The following is a 25,884-nucleotide window of genomic DNA, read 5'->3' as shown; positions in this document are numbered from 1 at the left end:
AGCGTTTGTATATGATATAAAACAAAAGTTTTGCGAGTAGGTACTCGTACCAGAAGGTACACCATAGGACACAGGAAGGTACATAGGAAGGTACACTACGAGTTTTATAGCTGAATGCAAAAGAGAGCGCTCGCGTAAATAGTTGGATGGATGGCGATGTTTTCCTTTCGCGTAAAGAAATCTGCTAGAAAAATTCATTGAACAAACCAGGGTTTCCTCCGTTTGGACTAGGGCATCCAATATCGGACGATTCTCTATACCGGTATTTAAATTCAGTATATAATTCAAAATGAATATTAAAAACATTTTTAAGGTAAAATGTGCTTCTAATAATTTGTTACAAATAGGTACTCATTAACATAATCTATAGGTACCTAAATTTTCTGTGCCAACAGATTTTTTATATTTTTACATTTTTCGTCATAATTTCATCATTTAATATGAGATTTATTTATAAATTGTTTCGATATTGATCCTCTTAAATTCTGGTACATATTTAAATATCGTAAACATCGGTCAGATATTCCGGTATTTCGGGATTATACGTAATAATATTTTCTAAATACCTATCGTAAAAATATAATGTTATGTGATCAATTGTGGCAAAGGAATAACGAAGGCTCCTATTTATAAAATTTAATTGTATTGCTTCTAAACGAAGACATAAATAGGAATATATTATGCATGCCTACCAAAATAACATAATCATTAGTACGAGTACTTATTCGAAATCTGTAGGCTCTTCTTAATTAATTCAGGGTTACATTAAAATTTAGATTCGGTCTCAATTTATCCCCATTGTGTGTTAACCGGGCTTTGAGGTCTAGGAATATTAATCAAAATTGAATTTACATTTCACGTGGTGTTTGAGATTTGTGAATTGTACGAATAATAGGCTACATTCCTACTAGTCAAATCAGCTTCTTTTTTAGAACTGTCAAAACGATTTTTTAATATGGAATTTATATGAAAACAAATATAGTGACGTCACGGTAAACTCACCTACTTTTTATATTTCAATTCGATTTATTTAATACAAATTGTGTTTAAAAATAGCTGCTATCTATGTATTTCTAATAATTATCTGGTGCTTTATTTCGTGCACGGTTTGAAATAATTTATTTTAAGTACAGGAAACATCCCTATTCAACCAACTAAGATTTAGGTGGATTATAATGACTATTAGACATGTTTGGCGTTGGATTAAATTTAGTATTTGTTTATTTCGTTACTTCCAAGAACCCTTGCAAGAAAAGGTTTCTGTATAAAATGTATAACTACGGCAAACCCAAACGGTGGGTTTCAAGGAGTTTATGTTTATGTAGCTATCTGAGGGAGTTCGTTTGCATCCGCGCCGGGTTTTTTTAAACGAGTTACCATTTTCTGTTTGGATGAGGTGAATTTGGAACCTACAGAACCAGTCACGACGTCGTGAAAAAAACCACAGAAGTCATGGATAGGTATTTGATCAGCCATAATATATTATGAATCTGCCAATATTGTTCGCAATTTAGCGCCACTTACACCATAGTTACCAGTACAGTTTGATATTAGGTTAACGATTTAACCGCTTAACCCTGGGTTAGTGGGATGGTGCAAGTAGAGTTATTCGGTATTTGGAATTAGTAAATCTACCGTATGGTGGCGCCTCCTTTTACTACAGTTTTCCGAAGTGATTCGCTTTGTACCTACGTTATCTGTAAATAAATATATGTATAATAATAAGCATAGACGGACGTATTTATTTCCAACTGAAAAAATGCTTGGCAAATAATTGAAAGATTATCTATAAGGCGGGAAAAATGATGGAACATCTCAATTTATCTTTATTCTTATTACACTCGAATGTTATTGACGATAAGGGTTCTAGAGATATCTACATCAGTCTGACATCAGAGACATCAGAGAATCTTTTCTCAGTTACGCCTTTTACCAAGAGGCAATATCTTTATTTTAAAAGGAAATCCTGTGCACAGTTCCGTTTAGGAAATGTATTCGATTTTCAGCTCATAAATTGTGCTCGTGCTTTAACGTTTTACGTTTAAATATCCGTCATATGTTTTTATAAAGAGGTTGTTTTTGTGAAATGTTTTTATAATGTTTTTCTACTCCAGCACTTAAATGTGTCAATTAAATGACTGACAGTGATATCTAAAGCAATGTCATTTGAATGCTTTGTCTATAGGCTCATAAGATGACTGCTAGCAGTCATCTTATGAGTATAATACAACTGCTTTTTTTTTTTAAAGATTCAAGTTCCGATCATCTTGATTGGAAGAGGTATGTTTTCATTTACAATAATAACTCTTTTTTTTTAAATAATAACTCAATTTTTTTTAAATAATAACTCTTTTTATTTTAATAATAACTCTTTTTTTTAATAATAACTCTTTTTTTTTTTTTTTTTTTTTTGCTGCAGCTGTCATAGAAAAAGTAATGTATGCAACAGCTCATAATTGGTTCTTAAAATTCTCGGGTCTTTTTTTACAAAACTCGACTACGTCTCGTTTTGTAACTTCGACCCTTGAATTTTAAGAACCCTTATTATATCACTGTTGCATAAACTACTATTAATACTTACATTACTCAAATTACACACAATCCACTCGTCGGTCTCTCAATTATTACTAAACCTTATGAAAAGGCATCCCAGAAGTCTATCCAACAATTTAAAGACCATCAGGTTTCCCGTTTTTTTTTGCCTTGACTACAGCCGTATAGTGAACCTAACTTTAAATAAAATGATTGAGACTTGAGAGTGAAGGTTGAAATGTAAAGATTTGTATGGACGAAGCGTCAGCTAGCATATATTTAAACTTATGGAATAGATTGGGATTTCATGGGGCCCGGCTGCTCACGATTTTCAGGGTGCACAGAGCTTCCCCGTGGTTAGCAGCCTCGTTTTAGCAGATTTATACATTTTTTTTCAATTTCAAATAGCTTCTCCAAACAAATTGTACTTATGCCAAAAGACTCAAAAGAGAATGTACCTACGTAATACACTTAGCTCGTGAATTTTATTTATCAAAGTACACTTTTATATTCTGTGTCTAATAACATGCCTCCTACGTTTTTAGGGTTCCGTACCCAAAGGGTAAAAAACGGGACCCTATTACTAAGACTTTGCTGTCCGTCCGTCCGTCCGTCCGTCCGTCAGTCACCAGGCTGTATCTCATGAACTGCGGTAGCTAGACAGTTAAAATTTTCACAAATGATGTACCTCTGTTGCCGCTATAACAACAAATACTAAAAATAAAATAAAATAAATATTTAAGGGGGGCTCCCATACAACAAACACGATTTTTTTGCTCTATTTTTTGTTGATTGTGCGGAACCCTCCGTGCGCGAGTCTGACTCGCACTTGGCCGGTTTTTCTTTGAAACGTTATCAAGGAAAGCTGAAAGACAATAACGGCGTGATAATAAAAAGGGGATTCATCGAATAGGTAGGTACTTATTATTTATCAGATCGTTAGATTTTGATTTGCAAGCAACCTTTGTTTGAAGTGATCATACATTACATATATACCTACATAAAAAGACCACGTCTTAAATTTTGTACTGCTTCATATGTATAAGGTATTTGTTTCATGTTGCATTTTCCCATACAATATGACGTTTTACGGTGTACGCCGTAAAGAGCAATGGTGCGCAGTATGCTGGGATTCAAACTAAATGACCGCTTCAGGAGCAGCGAAATGAGGTCTACAACAAAGACCATCAGCGCAGTAGTAATTACTGCGAAACTTAACCCTTAAATGCATGATTTTCTTATATAATTTCCTAATAAATTGAAATAGTTGGGTAATGTTGTATAGATTGTGGGAAAAATAAAGAAAACAATCATAGTTATTTAACAAAAATGCATATTGAGCCAAAATATACGATGTACCTAGATCTACATCATAATGCATTTAAGGGTAAAATGGAAATAGACCGGGCATGTCGCAAGACTAAACGACAACCGAATGGAGTCAACGTGCTTTGCACTGGTGAGCGGAGTGCAAGCGCAAACTTGGATTACACGAACTCACAACCCCTCTGGTGTTGCAGGTGTCCATGGGCGACGGTAATCGTCGGAAGTTTCCTCCATTTTAATAATATTCTATTAAAGATTTCATACTACTTGTTTATGGCTCCAATATTAATACATCTTATACATCTTACAAAAAATTATTAACTCGAATTTATTTACCGGAAACCTAATACAAGTTCATTAGTCTTAATTTAAGATAAAGGAATACAAGGTTATAACTAAAACTAAACCTACTCGTAAATATATATATTCTATTTAGATTTCTTATTTATTAAAAGTATTATTTTTCAAAGTGCTACAACAACAAGTAACATTAAAAACTATTATGCCTGACCTATCCAAGTACATTTTCTAGAATAAACAGTCATTATGGTAGTCTAATGTTATTTCTCACCCCTATTTGTACGCCGTTCGCATAAGCACCATTAGGGGAGTCTGGACACGATGAACTAATCTATTTCGCGGAGACACTACGCTTAGGCACAGACTATTCTACGATTATATATACAGGAGATATTCTACGATTAAGTAGCAATTTTTGAACCCTTAAGAGTCCCATGAACTTGCTCCCATACAACCGATGTGACACTCTAATTTTAAAAGGCTTATTATTAACCGGGCATCTAAAATATTAAACAGGAACTTTCATTGGGCATATAATAATAATATTAATAATTTGGCTGTATTAATATTTTAGCCCCAAAAGAAATATTTTAGCCTCAAATATAAGCATCATATTATTAAAAAAACTGGCAGCAAAATCAAGCCACCCAAAAAAAAATATAGAGAACTTAAAGTGATAGGTTGGCGTCTAAAATAATAAATTGGCAACTAATATTGTAAAGCGATCATAAAATTTAGTTGTCATCTAGTTGTTCACACCTAAGTAATCAACTAATCATAACTGAGCTACATAATCTGCTAATAGGTAGTATTTTAACACGAAAGCAGTTAAATTTAATGAATATTAGTCACTTTTTACACAAAACACCACAAATTAATTTACCAATACGCAAAATGGTCAGTATACTCGTACTTATAGTCGAAATTTCTAATTATGAAACGCCTAATGGCCATTATACCATTAGATCTTTAAATTTTTAATTACTCATTTCAATAGTTACCACTGTGTTCTGCTAGAGTCAACAGATAGGTGCGACGACGAGCGAAGCGAGGAGGAGCGTGTTAGGTTGACCGTATAATGACCAAACAAAATATTTTAAAAGAACTTCATTGTTTAATTAATAGATAGCCGTTTTTTTTAAATGTGCTTCATAAATGGTCTCCAATTCAGTTGCCAAATAAATACTTGGTACCTGCCTAAAAATAATCAAAACTGTACCATCATTAAAATACAACGCATATTGGTATATTTTAAGGCTCCGTTTTTGTTGCCAAACTATTAATTTTAGTAGCCATTTCTATTTTTTTAAACTACCCAAATTCGATTAATTAGTTGACCGGTTAAATACGTGCCATTTTAAAACATGAAAGACATGAACATTCAAGTAACATAATCATATCGTTCAGGCCAATTCGAACGTCCTCTGACGTCAGAATGATATCTGAATGATGTAAATGTTATAATTTGTAAATATTAGTAATTATAATGTCATTATTTGTAAACATGTAATAATTAATATCTTGAGTTGTAAAATAACAAATTTTACCAATAAATAAATCAATCAATCATTTGAAGGGCAATGGACCAAATTCGGGATAGATTTAATGGCAAAGTCATAAATGTCATAATAAAGTAATAATGCATAGCTATTATAATATATAATATTATTTATAAGTATGTATTAAAACCTGAACAATACCTGTCAATGAAAGGACTGGCTGAATAGAAAATTCAATAGGTATAATCTGTTTAATAGCTACTAAGAAATACATTAGAATTCCTGCAGCAGCAAGTTTATGTGAGACGTTACGAGAACTAATCGAGACAGGTACTTGAACTAACTTCAGAACTCTGAGTACCTACAAGCAATATTGATTGATTTTGATATACTAATTGATGAAGATACTTGGACCGGTACGAGAAACTTATTGAACTACTTAGATAGGTAGGTAACTAATGAATTATTTATTTATTATTTATTTCGAAAATAGTCGCTTATTATCAGTGAAGCATAGACAGAGAGAATCATATTTGCCAGACTATAGAAAATATTGTCAAGAAAATAGTGACAGTCAGACCGATTTAAAGACTGGTGTTGACGTAACAGTCCAAAAAGACCGAGGCCTGCTCTACTAAATAATAACCAATTTATTTAGAAATAATGCAAATAAAAACTGGACTCTTCTAAAACTTGACTTGAGTTTTTTTAAACTTATATTAACAAAGATTTAAATACGCTGGACTTAAAAGATTAGCGAGACCTTTGGCCCGGTAGGTGTGCTATGGTGGAGCTGGAGCTACGTGCGTAATTGCGTATCACGTAAGCCCCCTTAATTACTCAAAGGCGAACTAGTAGAAAATCCTTAAGAGCCAACAGGAGCAGAGATTTAAATATTTTAGGTAAATATACCCGTCTCGCTAACGGAAGCGGCTCCTAAAACTAGTGCGATAAGGACAAGGCGAAAAGTCCTGCGTAAAAATCTCAAAAATCGAGGTTTCGTACTCGACTGTTTCCTCCTCCAAAATTTAACCAATCGTAACCAAATTTGGAAATCTAAATGATTATGACATTATCTGTGTCGGACCGTTTTGCTTTTTTTGGCTAATTGATATAAGTTTTGAATAGCGCTCCTCTCATTGCGGCATAGTCAATTAGGCCATGTTGGCCATTTTTGAAGGGCTCTAGCGCCTTAAAAAACAAAAATATAAAAAAAAGCAAAACGGTCCGACACAGATATTGACAATATTAATCTGTGTTGAAAAAATCATTGCTCTAGCTTCAAAACCCACGGAGGAAACAGTCGAGTACGTTTGTATGGAGAAATGACCACTCCTGTTGGCTCTTAAAGGGATTTCTTAAAACTTTACAACATCGATTTTGCTACACATTTTCCTTCTTTGCGTTACTATAATCAATTATGTGGCACCAGCTGGTTAAATTGAATTAGCAGCGGGAAATGAAAAGCTCTCCAATGCTACAAAGCAACACAAGGGCAAATGCAACAAGATGAATCGTGTTTCACGCCAGAGTAAATGCAATAGGTTTATTTAGACGAGTGCTTGGAACTAATTTCATTGCCAGGTACTCATATAGTAAAAGCCAGCTTTGAAACGTGAAACCCTTTGCAGTGCTCGTATGATTACAGTGTAATCTAAGCAGCATGACTGTCTAATTAAGTATTTAGGTATATACATTCTAAACAGACAAAGGAGGTAAATTAAATAGTAACACAAAGGGATAGTGGCATTTACCTAAGATAATATACGACAAAGGTTTTACTCAGCCTTGACTGTACCTAACGTCTGTCGGTCCAAAGAACCGTAAATATTTAAAAAACGCGATTAAATTTGAATAATAAAACGTATTGTTGCATGTAAATCAAGCAAATACTCTAATTCTATATTATAGTAGCAATACCGACCAATAGGTATGATGAAACGAACCCCTTTTGTGCAAGCAGAAGAGCTCTGAACTAATCTAGTTTTACTTTTATAATGAAATGAAAGTTGGAAACGCGAAGTCTTTTATAAATAGAACTCTTGGCTAAGTAATCTAGGTAGCGTTGGTAACATTCTGAAGTTAAGAAGTCTTGAAGAATGTTGATTTGAAAACTTCTTGTAGTATCTGTAACCTTTACCTTAACAACACTTTCGGGGAGTTTGTAAGGAATTCATAATTTGAAGTTAAAGAGAAAATACTTTAGATTCTGTAAACATAATTAAACAAGGGCGGGATTGGGGTTTTTTAAATCTTTTTGGCTTTTGTTAAATTTTGTTATTTCTTAGATTTATATTCATATTATAGAAAACTAAATCAGCATAGAGAAACTAAATTAAACCATAGTTGCTAGTAATAAAAATAGGTTACCTAAGATATGTTCGAAACCTAAGATCTTAAAAAAAAAAACTAAACTGAACACACTACACTACACTATCAAATAGAAAGAAAGAAAGAAAAAGCATTTATTAGCACAATAACAAACTTAAAAACTAACAAAAGAGAACACAAAATGAGAGGTTGCGCTAAATGGTCCTCACTCAGCTAGGTGTCACGGTATGAGCCACATGGCACACTCCGCGACGCTGATTTTCAGTAAGGCCCAGTGGATGGACTAGGTGGCATTCAGTAATGGACACAATGTACAAAAATAAGGGAAAACTTAAGTAAAACTAAAATTAAACATTAACAATCAAATCAAATTAGAAATTAGCCTATAAGTCATCTGTATGTTTGTGTGTATGTATGTAAATGTCTATGTGATTGGTGTGTGTGTGCGTGTGTGCACGGTTGCCTAAGTGTTGCATTTTTGTTTGAACTAAACATAATTAGATTAATTAGGTACCTCGGTCTCAGTTACGTTATATAGGTACCATATATAGGTACCTACATATTTATTAAATGAAAATGTTTTCTTCAAACTTTTATAGGCATTTATTCATTAATAATCAATTAACATAACGAGTAAATATTCTTTCAAACTGTAAAGTTAGGTACTTACAACTGCAATCAATCCTCATTTCTAACGAATTGATTACACGTCAACTCTTGTAGCTAAACTACAACCACCAGAATCCCGAGACGCCAAGAGAGACCAATGAGGCACATAATTCGATTCGGCAGACCCTTTGGGAGCACATCGTTAATTTCAGTGGTCATGTACTTACTTAAGTAAGTACCTGCTGCTAAAATGTACTACATATATTTCACGAGAAGTATGTAGGTAAGTACCTATCTTAAGAAGAGGAGATTATTTTCAAACGTAGCCTATGATTCCAAAATGGTCAAACATTATAGGCATATTCACTTTTAAGGATTTGTTAGATGTATTTTCCGATATTTTTTTTTTCTTGTATAATAAATTCCGATCGTCTTTTTTCCCTGTATAAAAATTTCCGCACGCCTTTTTTCCCTATAAGTACCTATCTAACATTAATTTAAATTATTGCCTTTGAACGTCTACTTATTATGACAATATTAACAGGGCTTACTCGTTCTTAGTACAAATCTCGCACTAGTTTTCATCAATATACCAGGCACATAGGTCTATAGAGAGCTCGCAGAATACGCAGAAAATTATGACATAGATATCAAACAACAATAAGTTAAATAGATTTTCGTAATAATAAAGGGACAAAAATAAATAAATAAGGGATATATATCATATATATATACACCTAAAAGTGTTACGGTAAATCCCTACCTTTATATCTATAGGTTTATAGATTCCCATACCTACATAATAATGCAAGGAGTTGTATGGGTTTGAGCACTTCATAACGAAGGTGCCCTGGGGAAATCAAATCGTTATGACGAATAATAATAGAGAAAATGACAGATCCTCTTATGGGCAGTATTCGTACAGTGTCCCGCAATATCCAACGATTTATTGTGAGTTGTGATCCGTTGTTTATAAGTGTATTTATTTATATACAGGCTTGTGAGGTTTGTTGGAAGGTACCTACTTAGATATGGCACGTATTTATCCGGGTAGCAAAGTAACAGATTTCGGGTGGTTTAAAAAAAATATAAATAGATAATGAGCTTTGCTAACCTAAGTTTTGGTGTAAAATAATAGGTATTTCAATAGCTACCGGTTCCGAGCCCTGACTGTAAATTCCATCTAACCCTGCGGGGAAACTGGGCCTTATTGGAATACGTAATTGAAACATGGCTTACCGCTAGACCTCCAACGCTTCAGTTTATCTAGATGCCAAGTCATTATTTTAAGAAGCGAACTTGGGTAATTTTTTTGGTAAGCTGGATTTTGCTGCTGGTTTTTAAGGTTCTGTAGTCAACTAGGAATGTCGGTCTGTCCGCCCAAGGCTTTGCTTCGTGATGCTTTGCTTTGTTAGAGCTAGAAAACTACAATGCCATCTACCGTTCATATACGTTTCCTTGTGCATTGTAGATTTTATCTTGGAAACATAAACTTGACATTTACACTTCGCTCCAATAAACAGGGGGCAGGGCACCTGTGCTACGCTTAAGTTTATGCACGTTCCCTATTGGGAATGTGCGAAGTCGGTGGAGAGAGAAGTGCCTCTGATTGTCACAAATACAAGTTATCTTATGGCATGTCAAATGCGGCAGGCGTCATCCGTTGGAACTAATTTTACTCCATAAGATTTAACTTAGAAAAGCCAGTCGTGCACCTAGCGAATGATGATTATCATTTCTCCGATTGTGTATAGGGCTAAATCTGCTAGCGTGACTGATGGTGATGGCAAATCGCAACGGACTTACCTCTTCCATCAAATGCTTGACCTCTTTCTTGACGGCGGCTATGAGCTTTTCCTTCGCCTCCGTGCCGGGGTCCGCTGCTGGCATGCTCTCCCCCTCGTTCTCTGCAGAAACATGCGTCATTAGAAACATTGTTCAACATTGTAGGTACCGAAAACTTGTTCAACATTGCATCATGACGAAAATTGGCTGGTTTGAAAAAAAAACGCATGAAATGCTGTCTATATAAATCTAATTATAATACTTTGTGTATAGGTACATTATCTAATCATTTGTCAATAATCCAAATTTATTGGTGTAAATATAACTAAGTACCTAGTATCCTACATTTATTTTTATCTTTTTGTTGACTCTTAATATTTTTCGTGTTAGGTACTTTCCGTGAATTTTTCACCTGATGGTCCTTCCTATGTTTTAATGCTGCGTACAAACATAATCTATTTCTTATTCTTGCTAATTAATCGCCATGTCGCATATACATAATTAGGAATTAATAAAAACAGCTATTTGATCGTGAATCCCTGTATTTTTATGTATGTTTGTCTTGGACGTCTTGGTAGGCAATGATGAGCAAGTACAGTAATAAATAACATATACTAATCTATGGAGCAAGTTTCCGGTACCTACCTACATATTATATTATCGATCTATATGTATAAAGATATTGGAGGTTTCTTGCGCGACAAAATAATATTTCAACATCTAGTCGTTTCGGCGGTCGGATGTGGGCTATCGGAAAAACCGGCCAAGTGCGAGTCGGACTCGCGCACGGAGGGTTCCGCACCATCAACAAAAAATAGAGCAAAACAAGCAAAAAAACGGTCACCCATCCAAGTACTGACCCCGCCCGACGTTGCTTAACTTCGGTCTAAAGTCACGTTTGTTGTATGGGAGCCCCACTTAAATCTTTATTTTATTCTGTTTTTAGTATTTGTTGTTATAGCGGCAACAGAAATACATCATCTGTGAAAATTTCAACCGACTAGCTATCACGGTTCGTGAGATACAGCCTGGTGACAGACGGACGGACGGACGGACGGACGGACGGACGGACAGCGGAGTCTTAGTAATACTAATAATAGGGTCCCGTTTTTACCCTTTGGGTACGGAACCCTAATGAGACGCATTCGAATGAATATTTGTTTTCAACTTTAGCAAGGCTGCGTGCAGTTATATTGCAGAACATAACTTGATTGAATAAAATAATTACATACCTACCTATCTAATAGATATCATCCTTTGAAATTAAAACATTTAAAGCAAACTAAAGAATAAGTATAATATCTAATACCTTTAAACGAGCAATATATTTATATATATATATATATATATATATATATATATATATATATATATCGGGGTTCTCGGAAACGGCTCTAACGATTCCGATGAAATTTGGTATATGGGGGTTTTCGGAGGCGATTAATCGATCTAGCTAGGTCTTATCTCTGGAAAAACGCTAATTTTTAGATTTTATATGTTTTCCGAGCAAAGCTCTGTCTCCCAGATATTATCATTATAAATGAGGAGTGTATTTTCAAAAGGGCATATTTTTGTATGGTCTTCATAGAGAAATAAGCTCTTTTGAAAAGACTCTCCTTAAATATCTTAAAATAACTAGTCCGTTAAAGGAAGGTTTTGGTAAAATTGTATGCTATATTTTTAGAACAAGCTGCTTAATTAGAGTTCATAAATATGAATGAAAATGGTTTAACCCGGGGCGTAGTCCTAATTAACTACGAAACAGAGAAAATCTCTGAAAATATATGTTTAAAATTCGTAACGACCTCTGGAAACGAGTATAATATGTAATTAAAATTAATATTATAATTGATAAAGTGTAAAATGACGAAAAATTGTACGAGCGACGACGCTAGCAGGCGCGGAATGGTCGCGGACGCGACGGATTTTACCCCCGCGCCAGCTATAGGCAAACGCCCTAATTAGACCCTTGTAAATTGTAGCATCATAATAGACATAAGCTCTTTATCCTTTTACAAGATAACATGAACGTTACTTTAAGTGCAAAAGCCGATTTGCCGACTAGCAAAAATACTCAATTCAAATTGATATACGACAGATCCAATACATATTCAAGGCTCGGAAATTGTTTGATGAATACATAATATACGTTGGTACTTAGATGGAGCCCGCGAGCCGCGGTTTTCCTAAAGATTTTTAATATTTTAACATTGGTCTCTTAAAACGGGTAACAACGAATAACTAATTACTTTTCTCTTAATTAAAGTATCTGACAAGTATCTGAAACTCCGTACAGAATTTCAGATAAGGGGTCATCGATTAATTACATCACACGTTTAGGGGGGGGAAGGGGGTAAAGAAAATGTGACATGCTGTGACAAGGGGGAGGGGGAAGTCACAAACTTTGTGACGTCACTTTAACTTCAGCAGTAACAAAAAAAATATTTAAATTATTTTATTTTTTATCATTGATAAATACGAGTTTTTGTAACGATAATTGTTTTTATTCGTTTATTAAATTTCTGTCCTAATTAGTTTTGGGTTGTAAAATTACTAATATTTCTTTTGTGAAAAATATTTTGATAAAATATTACATAAATATTTGACGATTTCGTTGAAAAAATGTGACGTCACACCAGGGGGGGAGGGGTCTGCCAAATGTGACCAAGTGTGACACGGAGGGGGGGAGGGGTCAAAAAACCTAGAAATTCGTGTGATGTAATTAATGGATGACCCCTAAGTACTTGGCATCTTGTTATTTTAAAGTTTAGTTTATTTTATTTCTTACAAATTACATGCGTTTATTATACATATGTATATTTATGTTCTCGTTGCTAAAGTTTAGTAATTATGCCACTATAGAAACCTAGTTTTATTCCTCGCGCCTTTTGACTTTTGAGTTTCTCTCGGGATTAAAAACCCAAATTCGTAGAAACGAATTTCTCTCTTTTGTTGTAGGTAGCTACAGCTAAAATATTTATAGTCAAGTACGACTGGCCAACAACTCTGTGGAGTTGTTGGCCAGTCATACCCTTGGATCATAAATAACTATACATATGCCTTAATATTGAGAACAAAACATGAATAATGGCAAAAGTGTCTCATAAAACTCTCCAAGGAGAAACAGTAACGACACCGTCGACACCGCAAAAAGGGAGCTTCGCCAAAAAAATCCAATATTTGTTTTGCATCAACGGAAAGTTTGGAAGCTTTTGAAAGAAAGTAATTTACGCCCCGAGCGCGACCGAGAAAGCGTGTAAACAATTAGACACTCCCTAATGGATACCTACTGGAACAACAAGTAAAAAGTTTCAGCGCTGTTGTACCTACAAAATACAAAATGGTTTATTTCGTCAGGTGACAAGCAAAAGTCACTATATTAAGTACCACCACAAGTTCATAGCCATAGTGAACCATATGTGACGTCCCACGGGTAAAGGTTATGGCGGTTAGCGCCTACGCTATTATTAACGCCGCGCCAATACAATTGCGGTGCTATGCGACGTAAGCGCCAGGTGCCATAAGGTACCATTTCCCGTGGAACGTCACATATTAGTACGAAAAGAAGGTTGATTTTTGTTTAAATATTTTATAGTAATTAGTGACTTTTGCTTGTCACCTGACGATTTACAAATACGGGTTAGGTATGTACTTGTACAGTCAGCAATACTATTCGCTTAGCACCTTTGCATTCAAACGTCTATGCAGAGGGGGTACCTTTTCTCTGCAACTGACTGTACATACAGAAAAAGCGGATAACTATCCATTAAGGATCAAATTAAATAGAATGAGCCTTAATCTTGGTCATCTGCGAGTGCGGTTAAAAATATGCAATTTAATTAAACTGTCTAATTAGATACCTCTGTTTTGAAAGACAGTTAAAATAAAAATGTAACCTACGACGCGTCGCTCAGGGGCCCGTTTCTCAAAAGGGATCATCCATTAACTACGTCACACGAATTTCTAGGTTTTTTACCCCTCCGCCCCTCCTTGTCACACTTGGTCACATTTTGCAAACCCCTCCCCCCCTGGTGTGACGTCACATTTTAGGCAATTTTGTTTTCAACGAAATCGACAATATTAACTCGGCATTATTTTTTTACTAATAAAATATTTTTGATATATAAATATTAGTAATTTTATAACACAACGAAAGTTACATCCAAAATCTCATTATTTAACTGTACAGCGAATAAAAAAATATAAATTAATTTTCGGTTACTGATGAAGTTAAAGTGACATCACAATGTTTGTGACTCCCCCCTCCCCCGTGTCACAACATGTCACATTTTCTTGACCCCCTCCCTCCCCCTCAACGTGTGACGTAATTAATGGATGACCCCAAAGCTTGTAACTTGTAATACAAGTGGAAGTCCCTTTCTAACAACAGCTGTCAAAAAGTGACGTCCTCTTGTATTACAAGTTACAATCTCTTGAGAAACGGGCCCCAGGCCGTGAATTGATACCCCCTTCATACAAAAAACGTAAATTACACAAACATTATATATGGGTTTTCCGGCTTGGGATATCCCTCCCTCTCGGAGAGTGAATTTTACACTTAAGTATATTCGATCCAGTACTTTGCTCTAGAAAGGTACTTAGCAGTAGTTTGGTCTTAATATGGTATGAAATTTACTTTCGTATTTACAATATACAATATACATACATATAAATAAATGTGCAGAAGCTCCCATTTTGCATTGGACAGGATGCACTTGTACGGTTTTTAGGGTTCCGTAGCCAAATGGCAAAAAACGGAACCCTTATAGATTCGTCATGTCTGTCTGTCTGTCTGTCCGTCTGTCTGTCCGTCCGTATGTCACAGCCACTTTTCTCCGAAACTACAAGAACTATACTGTTGAAACTTGGTAAGTAGATGTATTCTGTGAACCGCATTAAGATTTTCACACAAAAATAGAAAAAAAAACAATAAATTTTTGGGGTTCCCCATACTTCGAACTGAAACTCAAAATTTTTTTTTTCATCAAACCCATACGTGTGGGGTATCTATGGATAGGTCTTCAAAAATGATATTGAGGTTTCTAATATCATTTTTTTTTCTAAACTGAATAGTTTGCGCGAGAGACACTTCTAAAGTGGTAAAATGTGTGTGCCCCCCCCCCCCCCCTGTAACTTCTAAAATAAGAGAATGATAAAACTAAAAAAAATATATGATGTACATTACCATGTAAACTTTCACCGAAAATTGGTTTGAACGAGATCTAGTAAGTAGTTTTTTTTTATACGTCATAAATCGCCTAAATACGGAACCCTTCATGGGCGAGTCCGACTCGCACTTGGCCGCTTTTTGTGTCACGTGCAGGTGTCTCGTGGGAATTTCAACAGCATTTTTATTTATTTTAATTGTTTTGTTGCCAAAGTTAGAAACTTTCCTATTATTTCATAAACAACTCAGATATTTCACAACAACACAAATCTGATCAAAACATAATTACCTGCCATGAAAACTTTCCTTTTCATCGTTTCATAAAGAACAGTTATTTAACAGCTGAAATCTGATAAAACCTACCCGAAATTGGAGAATAACGGTCGCTCTACTCTTTTTTCGGCGATTGCATTGTTTTGTGCTTGTTTTTATCACGCAGCGAACGTGCTTACAAAGTTGTACCTTTAATAGAACTTACAATTTTCGAATTATAGGAAAAGAAAACACTTTTGAGGTACCAACTTATAAAACAGCTGGCATACGTTCAAGCTACATACAAAGTTCACGCGTTAACGCTCAAATACAGTGTGGTTACTATTAGATACACAAAGCCTTATTATAAACGCGACTATTTTTGTTATATAATTGAGAACCTTTAAAACTCTATATCTCAGTCCTTTTAAGTTAGGTACGTACACTATCAAAATAAGGTTCGAAAAAGATTCGATAGTCAGTTAAACGAGTCGATTATATCCAATTTCGACTCACAAGACTCGAGTTCTAATAACAGCTGAGCCATTACGATCTTATCGCCGCTGAAATATCTGCTAATATCACAGAAAAAATTAGCGGATGTCGTGAAAGCGGGCGACGGAAATTAGATATCTATTTAGGTCATTTTTTAAGGCGGAATGAGCAATATTTTAAATGTTGCGAGATTGTTAATGTTGATGGTATAATGTACAACTACTTTTACAACTTGTGCTCGGGAGCTCCTATCTATATGCGAACCAGCGAACCGGAGAGCTTATGGCTAAAGAAAACCCGAAGGATCTTCTGTTTCTGACTAAGTATTAGGAGTAATTGTAGTAACAATAATACACAGTAATAAAGTCTATATCGGACAACCCCTTCCATGTTTTGACCTTTCAGCATTATTTGGAGTGGTGATTTTTCTACTTTGGTAATATATACCCATTATACCCAAATACCTATTACTAAATATAAAGGTAACGGTTTTTCATCATTAAAGGGGCACAAAAGCGATTTTTTTTATCGTTCCAGGCCGCGTAGCCATGTTGCCAATCGCTTACGCTTCGTAGCGATCGAAACGCAACTGTCACTGTTGCACAAATATGGGGGAGTGATAGAGACACAAAGCGTTTCGATGTCGAAGCGATAGCGATTGTAACCTTGGCTAGGCCGGCTGTGTAGACATTTCACGAGAATGTCCCACTTCTGAAAAATGTTGAGAAAGGCATAATTGGTTCTGTATATTTCAAGACTCTGCTAAAAAAATTGGCGGTGTACTCCCGAGTTTTCCAAATTTTATTGAGGTAGCTGCTATACAACTTATACAAGGCAAAAGCATTTTGTAAACACATTCATGTTGTCTACAACATGAATGTTAGAATGACTCTAATCTCACTTTTAAAGTACTGTCTGTGTTTTATCTCATGAAAACACCCTTAACTTAATCCCATCTTACTCGTAATAATCGTAATTTAAACTTTAAACGTGCGCAACTGACGCTACGCTAACATACGTTACATACGTTAAGAGGAAAGGGAACGGCCGCTACTCCATACAAACGTAGTCCTCATTTTCCTCGCTGGATATTGCCATTATGGAAAATAAGTTTACATAATTTGCCCAGCCTAACCTATTGGCACCGTGCACGATGGCAGCGCCGCCTAACGTTCGCAACGTGGTCGGCGCTGTCAAATAGCGAGCGCAATAAAATAAGGATTATTCCTTAAATATATTTACTATAATGTACTTAACAATGTGCGGAATCTATTCGTATTTAATGTTAAATACACCTGGTTGCTTGCTTTAGTGAAAACAGTAAGAATCATCTGTGTAAGTATTTTATATTATTCGGTCAATTTCCTTCGTTGTTGTTTCAATGAAAAAAACGCATGTTTCACTATGTTTTGATGACTCAGTGATCCTCTTCCTGGGGATACGTACGATGCTTGCAATTATAAAAACTTTGACCTTTTTAGGGTTCCGTAGCCAAATGGCAAAAAACGGAACCCTTATAGATTCGTCATGTCTGTCTGTCTGTCTGTCCGTCTGTCCGTCTGTATGTCCGTCCATATGTCACAGCCACTTTTCTCCGAAACTATAAGAACTATACTGTTGAAACTTGGTAAGTAGATGTATTCTGTGAACCGCATTAAGATTTTCACACAAAAATAGAAAAAAAAAACAATAAATTTTTGGGGTTCCCCGTACTTCGAACTGAAACTCAAATTTTTTTTTTCATCAAACCCATACGTGTGGGGTATCTATGGATAGGTCTTCAAAAATGATATTGAGGTTTCTAATATCATTTTTTTCTAAACTGAATAGTTTGCGCGAGAGACACTTCCAAAGTGGTAAAATGTGTCCCCCCCCCCCTCCCTGTAACTTCTAAAATAAGAGAATGATAAAACTAAAAAAAATATATGATGTACATTACCATGTAAACTTCCACCGAAAATTAGTTTGAACGAGATCTAGTAAGTAATTTTTTTTTTATACGTCATAAATCGCCTAAATACGGAACCCTTCATGGGCGAGTCCGACGAGTTTATGTTAAAATTTATGTTCTCCCGCACAATGTCTGTTGTGACACTTGTGTGACTTGTGACAGACGACAGATAACCCTACATGCCAAAAGTGTGCTTTTGATGGGCTTTCAATAACTAATATTACAACACTGTATTAGCCATACTATTTTATTAACATACAAGAAAAACTCTGTGTTGACATAGACTAGATAAAATGTTTAGCCATTACGTTGTTAAGCCTGGAATAGTACTATATGGTATAAAAGGCTAATATCTAGCTCGGCGTTGAAAATATATAAAATTTACTATTACCGTTTCGTCCAGTATTATTGCAGTTTACCACACAATAGCTATCGTGACCCATTTTATCGTAAGTATGATTATAAAGCTAAAATAACTGAGAAGTATGGGAATTGACAGAAACACGGTTACCAATCTTGTCATTATTGGCCACATCAAGCGCTGCGATCGTTTCGGCTTCCCCAACCACCCGCTTTGCACGGAGCGAATAGCTATGCCCCTATGTTAGACTTTTTTCATTTTTTGATTATTGTACAAATTAGGTGTACATTGGGTCAAAGCTTTGAGTACCTATATAGCCTAGGCTATATACTCAAAGGGTCAAAGTAACCCGAGTTTACGGTGCTTAGAATAATTCAAAATTCGAAAAATAAACGTTGGGGCATACCTATCTGTGGTTGATATAAAACAAATATTTTTAATTATGTTGATATCCAGAGAGGAAACTGAGCACTACGTTTGTATGGATAAGCGGTCGTGGCCTATCCTCTTAAGCACCCAATCCCTCGCCTAATGCTCATCGTTCCGTTATGAGCAGTCACTGCTCAGTAAGATTAAAGTTGCTCATACGTTCCTCCGAATCCATTTATCTAAGTCCACGTACTCTACAAGATTGATGCCAGTGACTGGGGCTTGGAGTACGCAATTTTTCCTCGCCAGTTGCCCTACAAGACAGGCATAATTAGTATAATTACCGTAATAATTAATCACGACGTCTTAGGCGTTCGCAGGTGAGTCATGCATAAAAACCGGACATTTAGATGATGGTTTTTGCATATGAAAAAGGACTAACGGCGCGATTCGAGAAATGAATTAAACATTCACTAGATATGAAATAGTAACGATATGTGACGTTCCACGGCAAAAGGTACCTTGTGGCCGCAATAATATTGGAGCTGCGTTAATAATAGCGTAAGCGCCAACCACCATAGGGTACCTTTTGCCGTGGAACGTCACATATCGTTACTATTTCATATCTAGTGAATGTCTAATTCATTTCCCGAATCGCGCCGTAAGTATTTATACCTATTTGAACATATCTAAAAAGTCTTAAATACAATTTTCGTTTACGTCTAACTTGTTCGATGTCAGGGAGCTATCGCTCTTGCATATTCAAGAGATAGAGAGGCGGATAAAGAAATTTCGATTTTCGTTTTTCTCTGATATGATCAACAAAGGTTTTAAGTATATACAGATTGGTCCGACTGGTTGTGGTTTTAACTAAAATCATGCCTTCTACCAGACCAGCTATCATGGTCGTATTTTTATCACCTGTCATGCTATGCGTCACTTTCGCACTTACATATTTGTTAGAACGTGACAGCCATGGTGACAAATGATAAAGAGCCGGCCATCATAGACCTACAGTTCTACCTACAACCTACACAGAAGCACAACTATACTTAATGCATTCGAAATATACCATTCTATGAAGAGAAATTGCTAATGAAATGAACACAAGAAGAGAACTCCTCTTCAATGGGACATAGCATTTTACAATACTCCTTCCTCCTCCATCTCCTCCATTCCTTAAGGTCGTTAAGGAAAACCTCATGTAAATGGGTCATGACGTCATACGTGGACGTTGCATAACGTCCACTTCATATTAAAACGTTTTGGGTGCTTTGAGAAAACGTCCGATTTTTACACGCATAACAGATTTTTTATTACTTCCATTTGGTACCATGGGTTCCTAAGTCCCTATGTTTATATTTGTTCTTAACAAAAAGCAATGATTTGAGACCACCACAGTAAAATGGCGATGCGAGCAGGGTACGTGTCGCCGCGGGGTTTTGAGCAAACGCTCGCATGCTACTCGCCCGCGCTGACCGAAAATGAAGTACCTACCAGGGATCGGAACCGGTTTTTTGCAAAAACATCGAAATAACCATATTTTTCGAATTATTTTATACTTGAAATGTAGGACTCAGTTGTGTGTTTAAGTAACGACTTCGTATTATTAGATTGCCCAATTAGAAATGAAGTAATTAGCAAAGAACGAAAAAATACCGTTTCCGTTCCCATACAAAAAATACCGGTATCCGATCCCTGGTACCTACACATGCCTTTTTGCGCCACAATAACGTTCAGTTAAGAAGCCAGACGTCAAATCTGTTTAAAGGAGGCGTATCCATTCACCACGCACACAAGGCGCTAGCTAGTTTTCACTACCGTTGCGCGAGTGTTAGTAAATGTGGAGAGGAACGAGCGGCGACACCGGTTCCGATACTAACTGTCGCAATAGCCATTCTAACCTCTTTAATAATATATGTTCTGTGGTCACCACCCCTACCCAAGCTACTAGAGTCAAAAAGAACAGTCGCTTGTGTGAGATTAAGTGTGTAAATAGAGGACAGAGGGCCTACCGCGAACCACGTTCGACGTGTTGCCTCTCTGTCGCACTTGTAAATTCGTACGTAAGTGTGACAGGGAGGCACCACGTCGAACGTGGTTCGCGGTAGGCCCTCTGAGTCAATCATAATTGAAGTGTCAGCCTGTATATAAGGCTGTTTTAGACTAGTGCCTTAATCCTAACTACCTATGTCTATTTACCCGGCTATGGCAAAGCCAAATGAAAGATTTATTAATTTGATGTATGAGGATTCCATCGCTTGGCCCGGTGGCATATCTTCTCGTAGCCTGTTTAAACTGTAGTTTTAACTGACTTTAAGAAATGCGGTAATAGGTATATGACACAAAAACATAGCCTTGAAATGTTCTAGGTAGTAGATAGTTCCGGTACCCGTTAGAGGGCTTAGTTGTTTATTTATACACTTTCCGGCCTTCGCCCGGTCGGCGTTTTCCTTTAATAAATAGAATTGATGTTGTCGCAAAAAATATTGGATTTTTTGGCGCAACTATAGTTCGTTTTTTTTAGTATTAGAAAGAACTTGAAAGTAGGTAAGCGATTTTGACATGTCTTTTTAAAAATCAATAACTATTACTTATGAAAGCAGAAGACTATAAAAGACCGTATTAGATTCATAATTGTTACATATTTACCGTAACTTATTTTTAAAATGTGTTTTTCAATTAAAAGACACATCAAGATTGTTTACCTTATTTCTAATGCTAAAAAAACGAACTATAAATAAGGTTACTAAGAAAAACAAGACCGAGGTAATCCCATAAGTGTACCGCGAACAAAGTTTTGTGCGGTACACTAAAAATCATAATCCCATTATAGGTTTTCAAATATTAGAATTATTACTAAGTTTACTACTTTTTCATGTGCTCAAGTGCTGCGTAAAGTGTTATAAATGGCAAAAGTTTCTAAGGCAGCGAGTGCTCAGAATGTTTATTGTTAATTATTATGAACTACGTACTATATTTACTTAACTCGGAAGGTACCTATAGCATTGAAATGTATATAGGTATTATCATCGTTTAGGTGCGACTAATATTTATTTGAACAAAGCAGGCAGGTAGGTTTTAGCCAAATATACACAAACCCGTTGACTCCCGCGGCTCATATGAGCCGCAACGCTTATGGTGATGGACGTCACATCGTGGGATCTGAGAGGTCGAAATACCTAATTATATAGGTACCTACATAAAAATTTAAATAGTTATTTACGATACAAGTGCGGAAAAGAGGAAATTCGAAACGAATGGCGATAAATTAAAACACGACCGAAAGGAGTAGTGTTTTAAATCGACAAGAGTTGCGAATTATACCTATTCGCACGCGTATCGTACAACGTTTTACAGTAGGTACATATGCCCCTTTAAATATTTGACATATCAACGAAAGGTGCTTATTTACGCACTAGTGCGGGAAAGTAGCACCATATATACTGTAATAGTTATTTTCGATACAAGTGCGAAAAAGAGGAAATTCGAAACGAGTGGCGATAAATTAAAACACGACCGAAGGGAGTGTTTTAAATCGACACGAGTTGCGAATTACCTATTCGCACGTGTATCGAACAACATTTTACAGTACATACCTATGGCACTTTAAAGTTTCGACATACGCACGAAAAGTGCTATTTTACGCACTAGTGCGGAAAAGTAGCCCCATATGTACCTACTGTAAAAAATATTAGCACCATAGTTGGTACGGACTATTGTCAATGATTTTTTATTCAAAATATAGGTAATAAATAATACTTATCAAAAACTCAATATCGTGCAGTTAACAGGTTGCCTATACAGTATAGGTACACCGTACCTACTTATCAAACATGCGTTTTCCAAATTTACATAAATCGAACACTTGTTGTGTTGCCGCTGCCGGGCGCAACATTAGCAAAACAAATTGTATTCACAATCGATAAGATATCGTGGAGGCTTCACTACCTACATACATATCTTACTATACCTACACGAAGACGTAGTATATGTAACGCTATACTTATCAAGTTACCTACACGCTTTTGTAATCATTTTGTACGATCAGTATTTCCGTCGATATTAAAACGCCGGAAATTAAAAAATAAGAAGTAAACGTTTTAACTTTTTTAATTAATTTTACGTGCGCGTAATGGGTTAGATTTCATCAAATTACTTTTTAACAGGCCGGTAAACGACAAAGTTTAAACTACCGTCAAACGAACCAAGATATAAACCCCATTACATACAATTAAGGTTCCATCAGGCGTTTGTTATCGCTCAATGCCATAAAAACACGACTGAAACATCACATGGCCGATTTTCACCCACGCACCCTCTTATCATGACAATGTCAGACGCGAAGTTAACTTTCGTACAAATACTTTAATTATAAAACATTATGAAATAACTATAGAACATCTTTATTTTATGTTCTAGGCAGGAAAATGGTATTTAATTAAGCAGTAGGTAGTTAAATATTACATAAAAAAAGAAAATGTATTGAGAACTTACCTTTATTTTGGTTCGCCATTTTCATTTTCAGCCAATGAGTAGTTTTGCATATTTTCCCCCAGATATTCACATTGCTCTCTATGTTTACGTTTTATAAACACTGTCGGGAGCCACTGATGCCTCCGTGACGTGTTTTTCAGGCCGCGGGTGGTTACAAATGGCTTGTTTTGTAGAAAAATCGATGCCGCGCCGCGCGCAGCCGGTGGTTCCACGCAAGTGATAAGGGCTTGACTGCCTAACCGTAGTATCATCTTTGTAGGTACCTCCCCTTTATACATATACAGGCTAGCCAGCTATGGCTTTCAGCTGATACGCGTTAAGTCGTAAAACGTGTAAAACTGACAAGTTTCAGCAAAGTCATACTTACTAGCTTTTATTGTAATTAATGGAACTAAGTCGTTTATATAAACTGGGGTTTCGTAATTGGGGGTTTAAATAGGGTGAGGGTAAGTTAATACCATAGAACCTTCTGTAGTTATAAAGTATGTACCTATATGTACGCCTACTAGTTTTTACCAAGCAAAGTCGTCATTTCATTAGGGAGGACTTGTAAGTACATGAACCAAATATGTAATTACAATTACAAAGTACGCAGTAGTACCTACAGTTTATTTCTCGCTCAGAAAAGTGATAAATAGGTAGGTAAATAATCTCTTCGACGAGCTCTTGATTATTAGCTATACTAAACCTATCTAAAGTAACCTAATAGGTACCTACAAAGGCGAAAAAACCAGCATTTGATGGAGCACTTTTGTTTGTGAAATAAACTACTCGGCTAAGTAAACACACTCTACATGCACTTGATGCACATGCAATTAACTCTCAGTATATATAAGTTACTCTATGCAATTAACGCATTTCAACATAATTTCAAACATAACTGACATTGACAAGGCGAATGACACTATGGCAATCAAATGGCAATGGAAAAAAGCGCGGGAAACGTGAAACGTGGCGGTTGTGTGTTTTGGTTTCTCGTTCATTTAATTCAATTTATTATAAGATTAAGATCAGTGAATTGGTAATTTGTATATATTTTAGATAGTATTTCATGTAAATATTGTTGTTTTCTGTATATATTGTAACATTCACTCATATTAGGTAAGTCTTTTGTAATTATTTACAATGGGGGAGGATGATCCTCCCGACCCTGGAGGGGAAAACCTCCAGGTTGCTATTAATGTTGAAATTGAATCCAGCATGGACACAGATACATCTGTTGTAAGTAATACGAATGATTTGAAAAGAAAGGTATATAGAAACAAGAGGTGCAAAGAGTGTAAAAAAAAGAGAAAGTGTAATGATGTTGGGGAATATGTTTGCGAGTGTGAAATTGTACAGAAGACCCAACCTCGTTCTATTACAAATCCTGACACAAACACAAATAAAGTAGTTTCTGATATTCAAACACCAAAAGTTGGCAGAAATTTATTTTCATCATCTGATGTTGCACCGTTTACGGTGCATGTTCAATTAAAACATACTGAGCCTAACTCGTCCCTGCACCCGGTGTCTTTTGGTAGGTTCTTAGTAAAAAACGGCTTCAAAAATATAATAAATGGCAGTGTGAAACGTATTGGTAGGACTCGAATTTCTATGGCTTTTGCAAATCATATTGATGCTAATTTGTTTGTGACCAATCCTCAACTTGACAAAGAAAATTTATTAGCATACATACCGTCGTTTACAGTAACGCGCATGGGCTTAGTTCGTGGTATTCCATCGCAGTGGTCCGAGGAGGAAATAGTGTCTAACATTTCCGTGCCCATTGGGTGCGGAAAAGTTCTTAAAGTTCGGCGCTTGAACCATAGAGTTACAGTTAATGGTTCCGTTTCGTGGCAACCCTCTGAAACAGTTGTCCTAACTTTTGATGGTCAAGTTTTACCAAAACGGGTATTTTCTTGCTACAACTCGCTGCCTGTTGAACTGTATATCTTTCCCACAATCCAGTGCTTCAACTGCACTAAGTTTGGTCATACGAAAACTAATTGCAGATCCAGACCCAAGTGCTTTAAGTGTGGTCAATTGCATGCCGGTCATACCTGTTCAGTGGAGGAAGAAGATGCCATTTGCTGCCTTTGCAATGGTTTTCATTTCGCCACGAACAGGGCTTGCCCGGAGCATAAGAGACAGAAGGATATTAAAGTAACTATGGCTAACAATTGTATTTCGTATGGTGAAGCTGTTAAATTACATCCAGCTGTTTCAAAATCATTTGCTGACGTCCTTCTGACACAATCACCTCCACAGTCTCAGTCAAATTTACACCGCAGTGTCCATACTCCAGCCCCGGGTACAACAATGCAGTCACATAGTTATAAAAAGACAACATTTTTGAAACCACGTACAGTCAAAAAACACATAATAGGGTATGATGTAGCAGCTCATAATGCTTTAGTTAAAGAATGTA

General features: G+C 36.0%; 1 protein-coding gene across 1 annotated transcript in view; it reads right to left on the bottom strand.

The window, feature by feature from the left end:
* LOC134656982 (small G protein signaling modulator 2-like) overlaps positions 1–23,807 on the bottom strand; it is a 100,446-nt gene extending 76,639 nt beyond the window's left edge. Inside the window, exons 1-2 of the mRNA XM_063512547.1 lie at positions 23,475–23,807; positions 10,404–10,504 (exon numbers count right to left, since the gene is read on the bottom strand). Of these exons, the coding sequence (XP_063368617.1) occupies positions 10,404–10,504; positions 23,475–23,499 (126 nt within the window). The 5' untranslated portion in view covers positions 23,500–23,807. The remainder of the gene's footprint in view (positions 1–10,403; positions 10,505–23,474) is intronic.
* Between the last annotated feature and the right edge of the window lie 2,077 nt (positions 23,808–25,884).

The sequence above is a fragment of the Cydia amplana genome, chromosome 19, assembly GCF_948474715.1.
Source record: "Cydia amplana chromosome 19, ilCydAmpl1.1, whole genome shotgun sequence".
In the NCBI taxonomy this organism is placed as follows: Eukaryota; Metazoa; Arthropoda; class Insecta; order Lepidoptera; family Tortricidae; genus Cydia; species Cydia amplana.
Note: the sequence above shows the minus strand (reverse complement) of the source record. Positions and strands in the feature narration are given on the sequence as shown.